The sequence below is a fragment of the Centroberyx affinis genome, unplaced genomic scaffold (assembly GCF_046629955.1).
Source record: "Centroberyx affinis isolate AG114_WGS23_722 - 3 ecotype Tasmania unplaced genomic scaffold, CSIRO-AGI_Caff_v1 ptg004194l_1, whole genome shotgun sequence".
Classification (NCBI taxonomy): Eukaryota; Metazoa; Chordata; class Actinopteri; order Beryciformes; family Berycidae; genus Centroberyx; species Centroberyx affinis.
Window position 1 is genome coordinate 138,052 of NW_027281945.1, and position 19,943 is coordinate 157,994.

The following is a 19,943-nucleotide window of genomic DNA, read 5'->3' on the forward strand; positions in this document are numbered from 1 at the left end:
AAAAGGGAGAGGTTGCATCGCCGTACCTTGCCAAATCGTGTGGAGAAGGTTCCCGTGAGGAGAGAATGGAAAATGATGATGGTTTCATCCAGATCCCAGATAAACACTCGCTGCAGTGAAATAACAGACATGTAATGTTAACCTTAAGAAAGAACATGTGTGTGGGTGTGAGTGTGTGTGTGAGGCAGAGAGAGAACAATAATTACTGGATTTAAGGAAGAAATACTGTGAATTTTCAAATGTGTGTGTGTGTGTGTGTGTGTGTTTGTGTGTGTGTACCTCTATATCAGAGTCCAGAGGTGGAGCGGGGTCGCTGACTCTCTTCCTCCCCCTCAACTTCCCATCTGACCCCCTTCGGGCCGGGACCCCCTCCTCTTTACCTGGTGTGGGGGGACTGGGGGGCGGATGGTACTCTCCTAGAACACACACACACACACACACACACACACACACACACACAGATAAATTACAGTTTCTAATCAAATACTCTATAAAATAACCTGTTTTCCAGACAATAAGCACACAGGTGCTTCGCCATGCACTCTTTACCTGTATGTGACTCTGGGCTGTGATTGGGCAGCATGGCAGGGTGTTCTGGGTGCTGATAGGCTAGGGGAGTTGTGATGGCGGCGGGGCTGATATTGCTACTGGTCAGGTAGGGGCTGTTGTAGTGATGGGAGTTATAATATGGAGAGTACTGACTCTGACTGTAGCTGGAGTATGCTGAAAAGTCCTGACAACACAGAGACAGCTGCGTTAGTTATCAGTCACATCAAAATATGAAGAGTTACGTTCCAAAATGAGACATACACCATTTGAAAAAACACAACTTCTATTACAATATGATTAATACACACACAGTTAAATCGTGATATTTATTTAAAGGATAGTAGCTAAATTTAGTGCTTAGTTGACCAGATGATTACAGTTTTACACACTGGATCCTCTACATTTTTAGATATTGAATGACAAACAACAGATTTTAACTTTAGTCCCAAAATGGGACTAAATGAAGACAAACACAAATGCATAATCATTGCAACAAAAACCTAATGAGTGAAAAAGTGATATTTGAAGATCATGTGAACTCAGTGTAATATCATATCACATCACACCAAAGCACTAAGTTTCCAAATGCAAATGAAAACATTATGTCTATGGATTGGGCTGTATTTTAAAGTTGAGGTGAGGATACTAACTTGTTGGGTAGGGTTGAATGGGGTTGAACTGGTGATTGCATTGGTGCCTTGAAAAAGTCCAGATGAAATACCACCACCTGAGAAACAAAGAGGGGACACAGGTTACACTTAAAGGCATTAGCACATGAAGCAGGATAAAAACAACTACAAATGTAAACCAGCGGGAAAACTGGCTACAAAATCTGCCCTGTATTGAGAAATCACCCGTAGACATAACTAATAGAGTTTCACAACATCTCCACATCTGATTTAATTATCTGTGAAGTTGTACAGGGGAAGTAATGAGCAGTAAACGCTGACTCCCCTCTGTGACAGGTGATTTATGGTTGAAACAACAATACAGGTGGGAAAGTCTGCTGCTGCTGCTGCTGCTGCACTCAGTCTTATCAAGCCAAGGCAGGAATGTCTTCCTCCAGGCAATTTCCCCACAGACTGGCTGTCTCACTCCATGTTGCTGTTATGTCCATCCTTATTGCTTGTCTGTCTTTGAATAATCTCATTTTTAATCTTTATTTGTTTTTTATTACTTTTCCTTCTATCCCTTACCCTCAAAAGCCATTTTTTTTTGTTTTTTTGCCAGGCTGTCATTGCAAACATGAATTTGGTTAAATGAAATAAAATAACATAAAATAAAATTTAAAAAAGGAGACTATATTGCTCTATATCCTCATCATTCCTCTCACACCTGGGTCAAATAGCATTTGCAAATAATTCTTAGCATTTGTTTTAACCTGTATGGATTGCAGGTTAAAATGGGTGGATTTTGCTAAATACAGTATAGGACAATACAATCAGTGACAAGAAGTTTAGATAATTACAGGCCGTTGTTTGAAAGTTGATTTAGTACACTTTTCTGTAACTGACCTTATCTGACTGACACTATCTGAGCTGTCCTGAGATCATTTTTAAAGATTTATATGCAAATACCAGATTCAGATCAAACTTTACCTGTTTTCCTGGGCCATTGATCTATAGATCTCTCCTTGACTTTAATTTAAATTTAAATCCTGTCTCCTCTCTCCATCAATTAGTTCATCCCTCTGCACTCCAAGTCCTCCTCCACCTCTCCACCCAGTCGTCCTCTATTCATTCCTTTTACTGCTCCACTGCTCCCTAACCGCCTCCCTAACTCCCTAACCCCACTTCCCAGTCCTCCTCTCGTTTACTCGTCCATCCCTCCATTCCACAGTGAATGACAAACAGGAGAATAATGACTCAACAGAGGAACCACACTGAAATCTCCCAGGACAACACAACAATCTTCAAAGCAGCAAGAGGAAAAAATACAGGAGGTCTTTCAAGTAAACACCAACAGGCTCCCTTAGTCCCCATTTGGTTTCAGTTGTACATACAGTGGATGTGTTTCAGTGTTTTTTTGCGGTGCGTGAGCGTGTATGTGTGCATGTGTGCGTGTGTGTGTTGTGTACAATATAAATGGCTGGGACGGAAACATTCTGAAATTCCACAAACATTTGGTTGTTGTGGCAGCGTGTTGCTGTTTTGAAGTTTGCAGTATGTAAAGCTTAATGATTTATGCATAAAAAAATTCAAACAATTATTTTTGTTTGGGAACAATGTCTTTCAGGCCCAAACTACACTCTGTTGAAAGCTTTTCGTTGGTTTAGCAGATGTGTATTGGTAGATCAATGAAGGCTTTGTACTTTTAAGAGGCTTCATCAGTAGATCCATAGTGAGTGTATTTACATGGCCATTTTCCAGTACAATTTGGGACACTCAGGTAGACTGTTTAAGAGTGGGAAAATGCAATATCTCTTTATAATAGATGAGAGACAAAGCTCCTGTTGTGATTATAATAGCTGGGATATACACAGCCACATACAATGTGGGATACCTGGGCATGTAAATACCTATTTTGCACTGTTTTGTTTCTGTGTCACTAATAATATTCAGAATATTGTATAGATTCATGTTAGTAGGCAATGAAGATATAAACATATAAACAGCTTTTCTCAAATATGACCTCAACTGGGTTATGAGCTACTATCTGGAATGCTCTGTTCATGTAAACACACTCATGGTAGCTTCTCTCCTCTTTCTCATCCATACAGTGGAAACCGTGTCCTACTCCTCTGCCCCCCTCCCCTCCTCCTCCCCAAACTTTAAACCTACTCACCCCTCCTTAAAATGCACCTTAACCTCTCCCCTCTCACACAGGAGGTCAATTTCACGCTGCTTTGAAAGCCATAAAGTCGCACTGAGCGAGTCATGCTTTGGGCGCCGAACGACTGAGGAATGTGTACAGAAGAAACACACGCACACACACGCACACACGCAACCACGCGTAGGCAGAAAGATACACACACGCACAAGCAGACCACATCTTGCACTGAGCATTTGTTTTTCGGCAAGACCCCTTGCCCATCTTTGTCTCTTCCTCTCCCTTGTTTTTGTTGTTTTTTCTCTTTCTCCCCCTCTCTATTTCTCCTCCTCTCCCTGTCTATATGTTATATGTTTGCTCTGTCCTTTTTTCTCTGTCTCTCTCACACACACACACACTCACACACACACACACACACACACACACACACACACGCACACACACACACACACACACACACACACACACACACACACAGACACACACACATGCATGCATGCATGCTGTGTTGTTGGTCTGGGTGGAGAAAGGGGGCCTGACCCCCAGAAAAGAGGAGGGGTGGGGAGACGTCTGACGCCAGGAGTCCAGACCGCAGCTAATGGAGAACAGGTGTGGCAGAGAGGAGAGGAGAGGAGAGGAGAGGAGGAGAGAGGAGAGAGGAGAGAGGAGGAGAGGAGGAGAGAGGAGAGAGGAGGAGAGGAGAAGAGAGGAGAGGAGAGGAGGAGACGAGAGGAGACAAGAGAAGAGGAGACAAGAGAAGAGGAGAAGAGAGGAGAGGAGAGGAGAAGCGACAAGAAAGGAGGAGAGATGACAAGAGAGGAGGAGAGGAGGCAAGAGAGGAGGAGAAGAGACAAGAGAAGACGAGAGAAGACAAGAGAGGAGGAGAGAAGACAAGAGAGGAGAGGAGAGGAGAGGAGAGCATGGCACTGGGATGGATACACCTCAATTTGGTGTAGCTACAGTATGTGTGTGTGCAAGTGTGTGTGACACAGTGTGTGTGCGTGCACTGGTTAAGACTAACCGTGTGTGGAGTAGCTGTAGAGAGCTTGGCTGGGAGGAGTGCTGCTGAAGTTTGAGTAACCCAGCAGTCCCGTCTGTCCTGGAGAGTGGCTCAGGCCTTCCTCTGTTTTAATGTCTACGCACGGAGAGATGACAGGGAGAGAGCAGAGGATCAGTTCATGTGTTTGTGTCATCAGTTCACACTTAACCACTCTGCAGAATCAGACATAACCATAATCTAGGTCGAGCTTCGGCTGTACCTACACTGCAAAAAAAAAAAAAAAAAAAATCTCCATCAGAACAAGCCATTTAGTCTATTATTGAGTCCTAAAATCGTACATTTTCTTAAAATAAATGAAACAAATCTGCCAGTGGTTAGATAATTTCACTTGTTTCCAATGCAAATCAATTTGTTTCAAGAATTTTGTAGAATCAGTCTCCTCAATAGCAGATTTTTTTCTCTTGGTTTAAGAAAAATAAGATCTGAAGGCTGAATATGAGACTATATGACTTGTTAAGACGGATGTTTTTTGCAGTGTATGTACCTTACCGTTACATTACGAAACTGTTACCTTATAAAACAATTCTATTGTATGTAGGGATGCACTTCACTGGTATTGCTAAATCCCAAACTTATAAACTTCAAAACTATTGTTAAAGACACCAGGTAGCACTCATAGTGTAGACAAATCTCAGTTTCACCAATTTATTTTGGTCATGTCACAAAAACATATTAACGACATAAACTAAACTGATGAAATTGAGATTTGTCTTTTCACAAGAGTTTTGAACCTTCTAAACCAATTATCACAATGACGTGTGTGTGCGTGTGTGTGTACTTACTGTAAGATGGCATGCTGTAGCCCTGTGTGTGGTGAGGGTAAGGTGTGTATGGTCCTCCAGGCTGGATGGCGGGGCTGTACTGAGTCTGTCCATACGCCGCCATGACACTTCTCCGCTCAGCTGATCTTGAAGAAGGAGGTAATAACGACAAGCTTTTAAGTGACACATTCTCCTTCATTTGTTTTTTTTTGTCTTATTCCTACGAATAGGAGAACTGTCTTATCTCTTACTGGAAACTGACAGGACACAGAAACTTTCCCAAGTTTCCCAACTGATTCCCAGTTGGCTTGTTTTAACCTGCTTGGAGTCCCAGATGAGTGGGTTTTAGTCCGCCTAACAATAAGTGAGTGCCAAAAAGTTTAGTCAGTCACATTTGAAAGTCAAATTGGTATGCTTTCCTGTGACTGAGAGCTTACTTGGCTCTATCAGAATAGTCCTGATGAAGTAAACCCCAATCTTCTGCAGGTTAAAACAAATGCTAAGAGGTACTTGCAAATGCAATTGAACCAAGGTCTAGATAATTCAAATTTTTTCTATGCTACTGTAGGTGTTGCTATGTGACTATAAAACCCTATTTGAACTGCAGTACCCTTTTGCTGACAGAGGTAATCTTAAAAGAGGTTATACAGTAATATTTTAGCTTCAGGCCCTGAGCACTAAAAAACACTCTCAGTACTGATTGACGTGCAAATCTGTGTCTCTTTCATTGAAATAGCAATAATAAACTAACGCTGCAAGGTCCCTGCAGGACCACAACCGAAGAATCTGGTGAAACTAGAATGGACGGTTTGGGTCTTTGCTGGTTATTGCCATGCAAGGAACAACAACATTTGGTCTTCACAAAAACAAGGGAAGTCATGAGAGAAAACTTCAAGATTCTTGGTCAAATCAGTTCAAACCGACTTCTATAAAACAACACATTGTTAAAAGCTAAACCACAATGATCTTGGAAGATGTTGCGTTTCCCCCATGATTTCAATCAACTGGCATTAGCGCTGCCTAAACTTTGCTTTTACTCATATGATTACTATAAACCAACAAACAAATCCAGTTTTAGTTTCAGTGACATGTAAAAACTCACCTGCAGTAGGTAAGATGACTTTGAGATAGAGACCAAGAAGCCCTGTGAATATCAATAAAAGTTCATGGTCAGAAAATGTTATTTCAATAGAATGAAATCACTTCAGAAATGAGCCATTGGATTTCATAAAATCATTTTGTCATCTAAATGGATCATAATTAACTGCTTCTCAAGTGTTAACATGGCATTAAATGAATTTATCTGTATATTGTAGGAAGGCGACTGCTGTCTCATGAATGATCTTTGTACAATTCAGTGGAAACATGTTCATCCAAATCATCCCAGCTTCCACACTACCTGGTCACCTGAATGACCATAATGAGCGAAAACTGTTGCAATGCAAAAGCAGATCACTGGTGTCACAACCTTGTAACTCCAATTCTGGATATTTTCATGTTTTTACTTGAATTAATTGTTTTACACCATGTAAAACCTTTAAAGGTAGAAAACCTCTGGGCCCATAAAACCATTCGAAACACATGATGATATGTCCAAAATGTATGTTTGTCAATTTGAAAATAATGCTGTTTCATTTCATTCTACAGAATTATAGTGTACTAACTTATGGAAAAGTATTGTAAATACACAATATTACTGTGCAGGTACTTGATGAAAGTCCCCCTAATACATGTACTTACAACAGTGTAACACCTCATTCGAATGGCTTCATTAAAACGGTGTTTTTACACTGCTGTAAGTACATGAAGTGTCAGGGAAATTTTCATCAAGTACCTACACAGAAATACTTTGTACTTTTCCATACCATAATACACCAGAATAAGGCCATTTTAAATTGTTACCGGATTTTATTTTCATTTTACATGTTCATGTAACTAAATACAATTCAAGAATAAGTGTAGTTGCATGTGTCATATTTTTAATCAGCCTTGGTCCAGAATATCAATATATTTTAGTGTCCAAACATTTCCCCTGCCCTTATGAACTAACCTCACTGAAACTGGACAGGATATCCATCAAAATAAAGGTTCCCTAGGGTGACTCTCACACAAACAAACAAATAAACAAATATATAAGTATATACACTACGAGTCAAAAGTTTGGACACACTAATTTTTCTTTATTTTTACTATTTTTCCACATTTTAAAATAATAGTAAAGACATCAAAACTATGAAACAGCACAAATGGAATTATGCAGTGACCAAAAAGTGTCAAACAAATTAAAACCATCTTATATTTTAGATTCTTTAAAGTAGCCGCCCTTTGCCTTGATTGAAAGGCAAAGGCTTTGGAAAGACATTCATACATAGACATCAACTTCACTATTGATATTTGTCTAAAAAAACAGATTTCAAGCATTTAAGCAGAAGCCTTTAGATCAAAATGGCTTTAAGATAATGAAAAACATTCAATCAGGTGCGTCCAAACTTTTGACTGGCAGTGTGTATAACCCCCGCTCACTAAAATGTGTGTGCACAATCCTGACCCTCCATTACCACGATGTTCAGATTAGTAGAACAGGATTCTATTATAAGGGCATTTAATATGTTTGTTTATTTAACAGGCAGACTGGGCCGTTGCATTAACTTCCCCAGCTTCAGCAAACTGCCTCTTTTTTTTTTCTCTGTAGTGCCAGTCTTCACCTCTGAAGCACTTCACTCTTTCCTTTGTAGCCCTGTCCTCTCACCTGCCTCTGTGGAGAGAGAGAGCTTTATCCTCTTTATCCTGTCACAGTGCTGCTAGTCAGGTTCCTCTCAAGCCGTCAGCTCTCCTGTGGAAACAATAGAGAATACACGGCATCAGGACAGAGGTATGCGGGTGAGTGACACATGGCGACGTGCCGTGGGCCGTGCTGCAGCAGGACGGGGAGAGGGGGAACGGATAATCTCTCTCTCCACGCACACAGTTCAAGAGGTGAAAAGGTTTAGGGATGGAAGGAGAGAGAGAGAGAGAGAGAGAGAGAGAGAGAGAGATGTGGCGTATATACGTGATGAGGTTTATGTAAGGGCATGGTCATTAGGAACCCGCTGACAGACACCAGTCAAATGAATGATGAACTTGACGGGTGACATTGTTTCCTGGAAAAGTGTTGAAGAATGCTCCACTTGTTTGCTGCTGAATCACTCTGGTGTTGTCGGGCACCAATACCACAGGTGTCATGTCATTCTGTATCTAGGTACTAGAAACAACCAGAACAAGGTTGCAGATAGAATTCCAACTCAGTGTTCTCTGGAATGGAATGGAAAAATGACTAAGTACTAAATACTAAGTTCAGAATCACATCAGAATTTTCCATGTATTCTCAATGCAAGTATGTAACTATGGTACACAACTTTCATGAGAGACAACAAAGATTCCTGAATAATCATTTTGGATAGATTGGAAGCAACAGAAAGAAAGAAGAGGAAGAGGAAGGAAGAAGTCAGCAAAGTAAGATAGGTGGGAGAGGCGTGAAAACAAAGAATATACACTACAAGTCAAAAGTTTGGACACACCTGATTGAATGTACTATGTTTTTCATTATCTCAAAGGCTTATGCTTAAATGCTTGTAATTTGTTTTTTTTTAGACAAATAGAAATAGTGAAGTTAATGCCTGTGTATGAATTTCTTTCCAAAGCCTTTGCCTTTCCATCAAGGCAAAGGGCGGCTACTTTAAATAATCTACAATATAAGATAGTTTTGACACTATTGGTCACTGCATAATTCCATTTGTGTTATTTCATAGTTTTGATGTCTTTACTATTATTCTAAAATGTGAAAAACAGTAAAAAATAAAGAAAAATGCAAGTGTCCAAACTTTTGACTGGTAATGTAAATGGAAAAAAAAACAATACAGAGGATGCGAGATAGTGCGTGAGAAAGAGAGAGAAAGAGTGAACACAGGAGAGAGAGAGAGAGAGAGAGACAGAGGAGGAAGTGCCAGGTCAGTAGGCTGGAGATCAAAAGGTCAATGCCACATGTATCAGTCTGAGCAGGAAGCTGGATTCGGTCAGTTTCTCCGACAGCAGAGGCTTTAGCCCGCTAGCTATCGCAGGCTGCTGGTCAGTCTGAAGCAAGCTGCACTGGAGGGAACTGGTTGTACTGGGAAACTTTCAGGTAAAACATGTCCGCCGTCAGAGTGTGAAGCAGCAGAGGGCAAAACAAAAAGAGCAAAGGTAACCTAACTTTGGGTAAATAAAGGTAAAAAAGTGACTACTCGCACTTCTGCTACATTATGACAATATAGTGAACTATTAATTTGTGCTATATGACAGCTAGAACAATTACGTTTTTTTTCTCTCTCTCTCTCTCTCTGTGCCTCTGGGCAATTCCAATCTGGCAATGTTGGAGCTAACTACTTGAACCCTGACCTCGCTGACAACACAACGACAGAGACAGACGACAGTCATGAGTTATAGGGGCAACAGGGTTTACAGCAGTTGAGAGATGAAGGTGAGGGAAAAAAGGAAAAGCTGTCTGAGAAAGAGAAAGAGAGAGTGGAGTGACTGTGATTGTGACAGCCTGTCTGCTCCTCAACTGAGGCTTTACCGCTGGTATAATAAGCCGTAAAACCGGCCTCCACTTACAGCATTTTGTGTGTCGCTCTCATGTCTTTTTAATTAACAACAGCATCTTTGACAGATACCGCACAGCGGAGAAAACAAATCACATGTTATGTCAGCTCCAGCTGATGCAGCCGCCCTCCCGGCTTCTCAAAACACCCGAGAGCGTCTTGCAGTGTTTTTTTAGCAAATAAATGTATTCCTACAACGGAGCAGCCAAGAGACTCCGCTCCACAGCCAAAAATCTCCTAACGTGTCTGTATTAATGACCGTAAAGTAAACACAAATAAGAGGGACTGTAAATGTGGCACTAAAGGGGTGATCTATGGTCACCGAAAGGCCAGTGTGATGTAAACGGACGAGGAATCACACCGCAGAGAATCAGGGGTGAAAAAACAACAATCAATAAATTATTGAGAGAAACTAGTCAGGGTCATTTCTACTTCCATTTGTTCCCAGTGGACATATTCTAAACTCTATTATTGAACTGATTACATATCATAGCCCGAAATTACAGAATCATTTCCTTATTTGCTGCAGTTGAATTTGAAATGTGAACTTTTAATCTAAACTTGTGTTACTAGTGTTTGTGTTCATTACCAGCCTTCCTATAAAATTTTCCACTTCAGAAATGCCCCTTAAACCTGGTTGAGGACCTTCTTGCCACCCGAGAGACCCTCGTCTGCCCTCTATCTCAGGCAGGCTGTGGTGCCGGAGAGAGTGACAGCGATCCCTCAACACAGAGGAAGAAAGGGCGAGAGAGGGGTGCTATGCTTTGCTTCGCCCCGTACTTCGCAGGGATCAAAAGTGAAAAGGACACCCGTGTTCAGAGTGCTCCTGACTTCAGCTGCATCCCTGCGACAGTCCTGTATACACACACTCTCTGTCTCTCTCTCACACACACACACACACACACACACACACACACACACACACGCACAAACACTGCCTGTGATAGTGAAGGCACTTCCTGGTTCAGGGTGAGGCCTGGGAGGAGGGCGCACAAGGCCATGGGAACCGCAGGACACCGGAGGGAAGATGAGCGGAGCGCGGCAGAGATGTGGAGGGCTGAGGCTTGTAACTGAAGCTAAAACAAACCCAGCAAGGCCACAGGGGCCACAGGGCCACAAGGCCAGTCCCACCAGCTTCACCTGGGTCCCGGGGTTCTGCTAGCCCACTGCTTCTTTCACGGGTATCAGATTCTCCTCTTTGTCTTGGTGCATTGCGTCACTGGGCGGTGCGTTGCGCTTAAAGTCAAAATGTCATATGATAGTAAGAGGAACACACCAGGTTTATGGGAGACTGGTCTGTTGCTCAGCTTACCTGTTAAGTGATGAGATTATATAGCCATCAAAATCATCCATGTGTCCCTGGTAGATTGTTTTCTCTGGTGCTCCACGCTAACTCCTACGCATACAGTGAACGCATACGCATACACTGTGTTGAGTGATAATAGGTGACTGGCATTATCTCAAAAGTGAGAAAATGAGAACTTGTAGCAGCTCTAAAGCTAAATGCTATGTAATCTTAAATGTTATTGTGTAGGATATGGGTAAAATTGACACAAAATAAATATATACAGTATATACATATATATATATATAAGTAACATACTGTTACTGTTGGACTACTGTGACTGTTTACAAGGAAGTGAAGGTGAAGGAAGTGAAGGTGGTGGCCAATGACAGACTGTGTAAAGCTAAAAATCACTGTGCGGCAGATGAATGTTTGGCTGTTCACCTGAAATAGTTCCTAAAATAAACCTGACTACATGAACTACCTTGACTTCAAATTTATGAATCTACAGGCCAAATAATAAAAACCAATAGCAACTTAATTAACCTTTAATAAAAGGTCTTCTTAGTGTATGCTAAAGAGTTAGCATGTAGCACCAGAGCAAATGATCAACCAGGGACAAATGAATGATTTTGGTGTCTGTGTTCTGCTGTTGATTGGCTTCTTGGTCAACTTGATGAGAACATGTTGACAATCTCCAAAAACTTGGTGTATTCCTTTAAATCCAAGGGCTGGCACTACATGAGTTTGTTGAATTTGCTATTCAGGATGTGTACTATTTAATTTCATTTACATTTTTCAAAATCATTGAATATAGGTCAGGTATCTGTGTGCATGTGTGTGTGTGTGTGTGTGTGCACTTGCCCACATCTCTATATACTGTATGTGTTTACAGTATAAATATGTGTGCTGTGTGTGCGTCTTTGTGTGTCTGAGTCTCGATGTGACGTATAGGAGTCTGGTTACACAATGCAGTGACCCTCCGATGGTTTGACCTCTCATTGAAACATCATGGTTCTCAATCAGCGGCTGATGGCTGGGCTTGACAAGGTGACTCGCCACTCTCTAACAGTGCCATATGGATCCCCACCTGGAGCCCTCAATTTGGACGGTCTGCCTAAGTGCCTGGGGTGGGGGTTAATTCACTGTCGCACACAAGCCCTCTCTCTCAGTCCCTAACAAAGGCCACAGAACAAGGGCCCAGTATTTGAGTTTATGTGTCACTATCAGGGGCTTCATGGTGGAAATCGGTGCCATCTGCCAGCCACTGGCCTCAATAGTCCTGTGACTGGCCTGGGCGGCCTTTGGCACACAGCAGGACAATTCAATAGTGCAGATTACATCAAACAGCAAAAGGGCCGCTACATGTAACGATTGAGCTTTCATATGTTGTGTCTTTTTTGCCACATGTCCATATTCTGATGTGAACATGGTAGCCTTTGTTTACTATCAAAGCCCCTCAAAGCCATAACCTCTTCTTAGAAAGCAGAATGTCCCGTGGATGATTGGTTTAAATTCAATAAGCAGGTGAGCAGGTTAGAGGAACTTACATTTCCTCTAAAATCTGTAGTTATCAATTTGATAATTAATGATAAAATGCCAGCCCCTTTGAACCCCTGCAAACTGTGTCCTGATAATTCTTCAATGTGCATTACACAACTTTTATCGAATGATTACACTCACACACACACAGAGAGATACAAGTACACACATTCACATACATAAACATATTTATGTGCTTACAAACACACACACACACACACACACACACACACACACACACACATACACGCACAGACAGCCTATGGCCTCACCCTGTCTGCACCCTTTGAACTGCGCAGCTCATAAACAAGGTTAGCTGACAAATTTCCCGTGTACAGAGCTACGACTAGCTGAGTCTGCAGATTGGTCACACAGGATGAGGCATGTCTGGTTTCTGAGGACTTGGGGACAAAGCTTGGGAGAGTAGTGCTGTCCAGTACACAAAGTTAAGACGAACTGCCTTCATCCGTTGCTTGGCGACAATGTCAGTCATCAGTCCAATACATCAACATTCATATAGAGATAAGTAGTAAAGCGTAAAGTAGTATAAGAGATAGGCGTATAGAAAATGAACGTTTTCTATGCTGTGTGCAGAGAGAGAGGGTCAGACGTGCCGGTGGTCTGGTAACAGATGTTGAGGATTGATAATCACAACCCACCATGACCTCAGCAACCAGGGAATTCATTAAGAGGGAAGCACAGTCCAAGTCTGTGTGTGTGTGTGTGTGTCCAGTCTCCACATACTTATGCTGTGAAAGTTTGTATGATGCATGATGATACTATGTAAGCTGGACTCAGCCAGCTTGTCTTGTCACTGCCAATAATGTCACTGGCTACATGTACAGAGTCAGCAGGTTTCGATACCCTAAAATTGAGTGTCCCTGTTGCCATGAATAAATCAATCAACAGAATATTCCTGTCTGCCTGTGGTGTCCCGCCCACAGATAGAATGATCTGTCAGCAAAAAAAGTATTAAAAGGTGACTGTAAGTTTCCCCCCACCCCATCCTCTTTGACTGAGCAATAGTAGGTTACATCTAGTATTGAATGATGATGATGATACTAATACTAATACTAATACTAATACTAATACTAATACTAATGCTAATACTAATCTGTGATGTTTTTTGTTGACATCAAAATGTACCCATAACCCTGACATTTGCCCTGAAGGCAAAAACCAAAAATGAAAGGAGTAAGATGTTTCCATGTGACAGACACCAATTTACTGTAACATCAGAGAAAGCCAGGCATCTTAATCAGGTTTCTCATAGTCGGCATACAAGCTTACCTGGCTTATTCTAACCGAGTTACAATGTTTATATTCGTCAAACCCGAAACCGTTCAAACAGAACTATGCATGTACAGTAAACGCAGCCATTGAGTTCATTGATTCAGCCGCTATGATCCCGTAAACAGAGCTCAGTGCTTTAGAAATGTACAAACACATGGATAAGGTAGCAGGAAGATCTGCTAAAAATATGTGTATATGTAAATAGAGTATACGTGTAATATGTGTATACTGTATGTAAAGTATAGTTTATGGTGGTGATGATGACAACAATGATGATGAATCCCTTTGTTGGTGGTTTAAATTCCACAAGAGAGAGAAAGTGTCTGCAACTTTTTACTCAAAAAACCCCACAGATCTTATACTGAAATGAATGAACAATGTTTACTCTAAGAATGAGTGAATTCACATTGACAGCAGCTACGAACAAAATCCTTTGAAAGAAACAGAAGAAATTATAAGAGCGGCTCCTATTAAGCCGTGGCAGCAGTGAACCTGCTGTGTAACTTTAGCTTCCAGACTTGGTGGCCTTTCCTTTCCACTTGACTGACTCCCAGCAACAAGACTGCTTTTATGCCAGATGCCCCCCCTCATCCCTCAGTAATCAAAACCTCTTCATTCAATCACACCAGTGTCTCTATCTCTCTGTTTTTCACCAGTACACACACAGTCACTCTTACCACCCCTTCTAAATTACTTCAGAAACTGTTGCAAAAGAGTTTCACTCTGCATCCTTTTTTCCGTCGCTTCCTCATTCTCTCCGTTTCATTCCTCCTCGCTCGCTTTCACTGCCCCTATCCCAGCACTCACACCCTAATAATTTCCCCCAATAATATTGCCAAATCCTAGTTTGGTAGAGGGACCACCTACCCCAAGGCCCAGGCCCTGTCGCCCCAGAACCAGTGCCCCGGGACGAGGGTCAGAGAGAGGGACAGCTGGCAGACCTCCCAGCAGCCTGGAGGAGCGGGTGTGGGGCTGGAAGACTGGGCTGACCTCAGTCAGATGGTGGTCTGGCTCCCAGGTAAAAACATCTGGTCCAGTGATGGGAGGGTGGTCGCACACACACACACACCCGCACACACAATCACACGCTCAAGACAGACACACGCCTGACTGCATGAGCGCACAAGCCTTCTCTAATGAACTCACACACACTCACGTACACACGCACACACACACTCAGACCTGGATCTTTATTAGTCATTAAGACAAAAAGGTTTGCCCTCCATCCGTCTTCCCAGCAGATGACAGCGAATGGCCGCCCTAGTTGCTAACAGCTGGCCAGACAGAACCCACTGGTAGCTGGAGTGCAGCTCACAGGCATTACAGACGGACCAAGGTCCAATTACTTCTTTAATGGTAGATTTACTGTGTGTGTGTGTGTGTGTATGTGTCTACGGGGGAGAAAGAGAGAAAGCAAGAGAGTGATTTACACCTTTTTGGAGAAATAATGTGAGATAAATGAGATGAGATACATGAGATGATATATATTATGAAATATGAATTGGCATTAAAACATGGAAACATGATGGAAATACATATCAAAGGGTCAAAGAAGAAACTGATGCTGAAGAAAAATTCTGACACCTAACAAAATACTCCCAGAGCCATCGACAATTATTAAATTCTCTTTTCAATGGAAAGTATCCAAGCGAATTATTAAGAGAGAAAAAAATGAAATATGGTCACTGTAGGCTATGCTGCTATGTGTGTGGCTTCCCCACTCTCAAGATGAGATAAGGAGAGCGGAGATAGCCAGAGAGACAGCTGTTGTCTGCTGACAGCCCAGGGTTTAACATACACGCACACTCACACACACACACACACACACTGGATCACCACTAGGCCTCCCTGGGTGCTCTCTGGGGCTTAGGGGAATGGGGGGGGAGGAAAGGGCGGGAGAGGAGGAGACATTTGGGGGAAGTGCGATAACTTCGGCCTCAAAGTGGTGAAGCAGATAGAGCCAGTAGACCGACAGACCCACCGCCCGCCGTCTCCTTTCAATCCAGTACTTCACCAAACATATTGACATGCGTGCACAGAGTCACACACACATGCACGCCTTCAAACACACACACACACACACACACACACACACACACAGACAGACTCAGACACCCACACACAGACAGACTCAGACACCCACACACAGGCACACGTGGTGGAAACACTGTTTTTCCTGACTCATACTTCCTTGGTATCACAAAACAATAGACCCATTGCCTCTGGTATCAGTGGATTAGAATGGGCCTTTATGGTAATCGGACCTCTGACACACAAGCATGAATTAAAAGGTAATTTTAGGGAACAAGTAAAGGTTCACTGACATTTGCAGTGAGAGAGAAAACAAGAAAGGGTTCTACGTTAAGTTCTATGTTAATAATCCTAAAACAACTTTAATTGTCATCATAAATACTTTGTGACTTGCCACTCACTTGAAAAAAAAACCCTTTCTTTACTTTATTGTCTTCACTACATTCTTGTACTCTGGCTAAAACTTTAACAAAGAAATTTTTCAAAGAATAGTTGGAGTATCTCTGGGGGTTTCTGGTTTGGTCAGACTTGCTGTTTGGGCAGACAGCTGCAGCTATCGGGCTACATTCATGATTGCTACTTCTGGAGTTGTATACAATTCAGAACCAGTCATTGCATGAGCAGAAACCTTAAACTGGCCTCAGAAACTGAAATTCGTGAATCTCTTTGGCTTCGAGTTTGAGTTGCAGTCCATTTTATAATTTGGTGTGCAGCTTGCAGTAGGTCTGTACATTATGTTGCTGCTTTATTATAGCCAAGTATAGACATTATGTGAATGTATAGTTACAATACCTGAGAATAGAGAATCAGCCTCTAATTCTGTTGAACTAAAACCTCTCTGTAACACTTATAGAACACAGTCATTTCAATGGAGTAAATGTTTTTTTTAATTTTATTTACATTGACATTGTGAATAACACTCAGCACTGAATATACTGTAGCTCTTGGTACTGGGATTATATCTTCATTTTAGACTCAGAAGGTGGATTGGTGACACTTTCAGTATAGGGACAAGAGATGGGTGCTGTCTCCAATGCTGACTCCCAGAGAGAGAGAGAGAGGGAGAGAGAGGGAGAGAGAGAGAGAGAGAGAGAGAGAGAGAGAGAGAGAGAGAGAGAGAGAAAGATGGGAGCGAGCTAAGTCACTAAGGGTTTGAAGGCAAGGCAAGAAATATAATGAAATTGGTGCAGATAAAGTCAGGAAGAGCAGAGCTTCCTATGAAAATATTTATCATTCCACAAACTTTTGGCTACAGAGGGGTTTGGAATTAATTTGTGTTTTCTTAAGAGGGGGTGCCTTGCGCTACAGGATGGGGAATTCTCCACAGCCCGGGACTTTTTGGGCTGCCGCTTATTCACAATTTATTAGAGCTAGTAATAGGAACCATGAAGGCTGAGGAGAGGGAGAGAGGGTCCCGGGCCAGCCATGGAGAGGGAGTCCAGAAATGGGGCCTAATGTTATTAGGAGACGAAACAGAGTGTTAAATCAAACACGCCCAGGCACACACGGCCTTCGGTATGTGGTCTGAACCCCCCCCACCCCCCACCCCCCTCAAACCCCTGGATGTTATTTGTGGGGGTTAAAATACAGGTACAGAGGAGATTTATGAAGATTTACAATCTGTCGCAGACCAGAATCTGATACAGCAACTATCTAAAATAAGAACACCATTTTGGCTGGACATTTCCTCTGCAGGTTTATTTCAGATAATTGACACTGACGAAGAGAGATATACGTCCAATTTCTTTTAAGAAGGGTTAGAAATGAGAGTGACATTTTTGAGAGCTTGTGTATGGGAAACACATTCAGTGTAGTTAAATTTCAAAATGGAGGAATACAGCTTCTATGCTGTGCAACAATGATGATACTGTGGCTGAATTAAAATGGAAAAATATATATAAATACACATATAGTACTATGAATAAAGTCCATTTACAGATCAATGTGACCGTAATTTAACAGTTTATATAATGTTACTTAAATTAAATTGAAAAAGGAGCATTAGTGATGTTGTTTATTTTGCATAATTCGCAATCTACCTAGCTGTTTTAAATATCATGACTAAAATCTAATAAGATTATCAAAATTATAATCAAATGTCTGACGCTGTCTGATGTCAGAATGTTTTAAAATCTATTTATTTATGTTAGTATTTTTGCAGAAGGAGAGGGTTAGATTCAACCTTGCTCTGGAGCTGTTTAAATGTGATTTGAATGGTTGGCAAAACATAGGAGTTAGTTTCTAGTCTGGAGCCATGAAGGGGTCCTTGAAAAATATGAATACCACCCTTTGAAAAATGCTTAGCGAGGCTCCCTTAAATTACTTAATTAGGGTCCCTAGCTGCTAAGGGGGTCTCAGTGATTTAGGTGTAATCTTCTGTACTTAAGCCAAGCAAAAGTGTTGGAAAGACCAAGAAAAACAAAAGACCTCAATCTAAGAGAAGCTCAAAATTGTAAAGGTGCTTCACACAATTTTCCCCCACACACTATAGAGGCAGTGCTCACATGAACACACATAATTGATTTTGTTGTTTTTCATATAGGCTGATTTATTTGATAACCATTTTATAAAGCCAATAACAAGAAAAGATTGGCGGATAATCAGAATTTAACTACTCAACAATAATGCATAACAGAAAATGAGCCGAAACGTGAAATTATGTACAGCTAAGTGGAACTTTTCTTTAAAGCATTTGACAATCAGCCATGACACTAAAAATGAACATTTATAACTTTTAACTAACTTTAAGGAAATGAAGTGCATTGTATTTCTGTTTTATAGTGCATTGCATACTATAGTTTGCGAACAAAATCAGTTAAACAAACCTTTGCTTTATTTATATGTCAGTATTAGGCCTAGATTAATATTGAATAAATGTATGGCAATTATTGTTTTGGCAGATAAAAATACATATAAACATACTTTTATAAAACAAATTTAAACACTGCCAGTCATTGAGCAGTAGCCTACTCGCAAGATGATTTTATTACTATACTGAAAAATATATGTCCTGTTTTATTATAGACTTAACATGATTGTGCTTCTCAAGAAAGATTTAAAATCGATGCAGATGTAAAACTAACCGACTGAAGTTGAATGTGAGGGCGAATATAATCTAAATGTGCGTTATGATCATCAACATTTAGACATACATTCAAATGATTATCTGATTTAAACTGATAGCTTAACAGGTAAAAAAAAATCCCCATCCGTATAGCGCTGAAACACACTTTAATAGAAACATTTTCTCGTCGCACCAATAATAATGAACTGGGCCTACAGACTATTTTGGTAAACCTAGTGGATTTAACTAAAATAAGCAGCCCGGTAAGATTAGCGACTATGAACGTGACATGACCAAAAACTATTCCTAAATAGACCAAGAAAATCAATTCCTTCAAGAGAGGCAGAAAAGTGATCAGACTCACCATTATCCAGAGTGAAGGAGATGCGAAAAACAAAGTCCGATTGTCAGTCAAAACAGTCGCCTCTCCATGCTAAGAAGTGACTCCGCAGACTTTTTGAAAGTGTCCCGGCAAATCTCTGACAAAGCGAGCTGGATCGTGTGTTCAACGCTCGCTCCGCTCGCAGCTCATGAGAAGCGATCACCTGAAATGCTCCAAGTGCTGACAGCTTTCTGCAGACAGACAGACAGACAGACAGACAGAGAAGTCAGTCAGTCAGTCAGACAGACGATCTCCCTTCTCCTGCACCTTCAGGAGCCTGTTTGCTTTAGCGGCGGTGGGGAAGTGATGGTAAGTAAATGACCGAAAATCTTCTGGTTCCTCCTCCTGACGCCGGGTTCAGACCGCAAGCGTAAGCGCCGCGAAGCGCCGCGAAGCGTCAATTCACGCGCGAGCAGGAGCCTGGCTGTTCACACCAGACGCGCATTTCTCCGCGCCGGTCACCAAGCGATTCTGCTCTACAGGAGGAGAAAACCCCGTGGAAACAGGCTGTAGCTGCTGACACTGTGTTCCAACAGCCACCAAAGCTTCATCTGTTCACTGCTGTCCTTGTAGAAACACTGCTGACAGCTC

The 19,943-nt window shown here is 41.7% G+C and overlaps 1 protein-coding gene across 2 annotated transcripts in view; it reads right to left on the reverse strand.

Moving 5' to 3' along the window:
• Nucleotides 1–19,602, reverse strand: part of eya2 (EYA transcriptional coactivator and phosphatase 2) — a 30,418-nt gene extending 10,816 nt beyond the window's left edge. Inside the window, exons 1-9 of one of the 2 annotated variants that reach the window (XM_071542841.1) lie at nt 19,335–19,602; nt 7,889–7,972; nt 6,242–6,283; nt 5,161–5,280; nt 4,340–4,453; nt 1,200–1,276; nt 550–733; nt 280–416; nt 27–110 (exon numbers count right to left, since the gene is read on the reverse strand). In XM_071542841.1, coding sequence (XP_071398942.1) covers nt 27–110; nt 280–416; nt 550–733; nt 1,200–1,276; nt 4,340–4,453; nt 5,161–5,263 — 699 coding nt within the window. In that variant the 5' untranslated portion in view covers nt 5,264–5,280; nt 6,242–6,283; nt 7,889–7,972; nt 19,335–19,602. Of the gene's footprint in view, nt 1–26; nt 111–279; nt 417–549; nt 734–1,199; nt 1,277–4,339; nt 4,454–5,160; nt 5,286–6,241; nt 6,284–7,888; nt 7,973–19,334 lie in introns of both variants that reach the window. The other variant, XM_071542840.1, reaches the window with a different exon arrangement.
• Between the last annotated feature and the right edge of the window lie 341 nt (nt 19,603–19,943).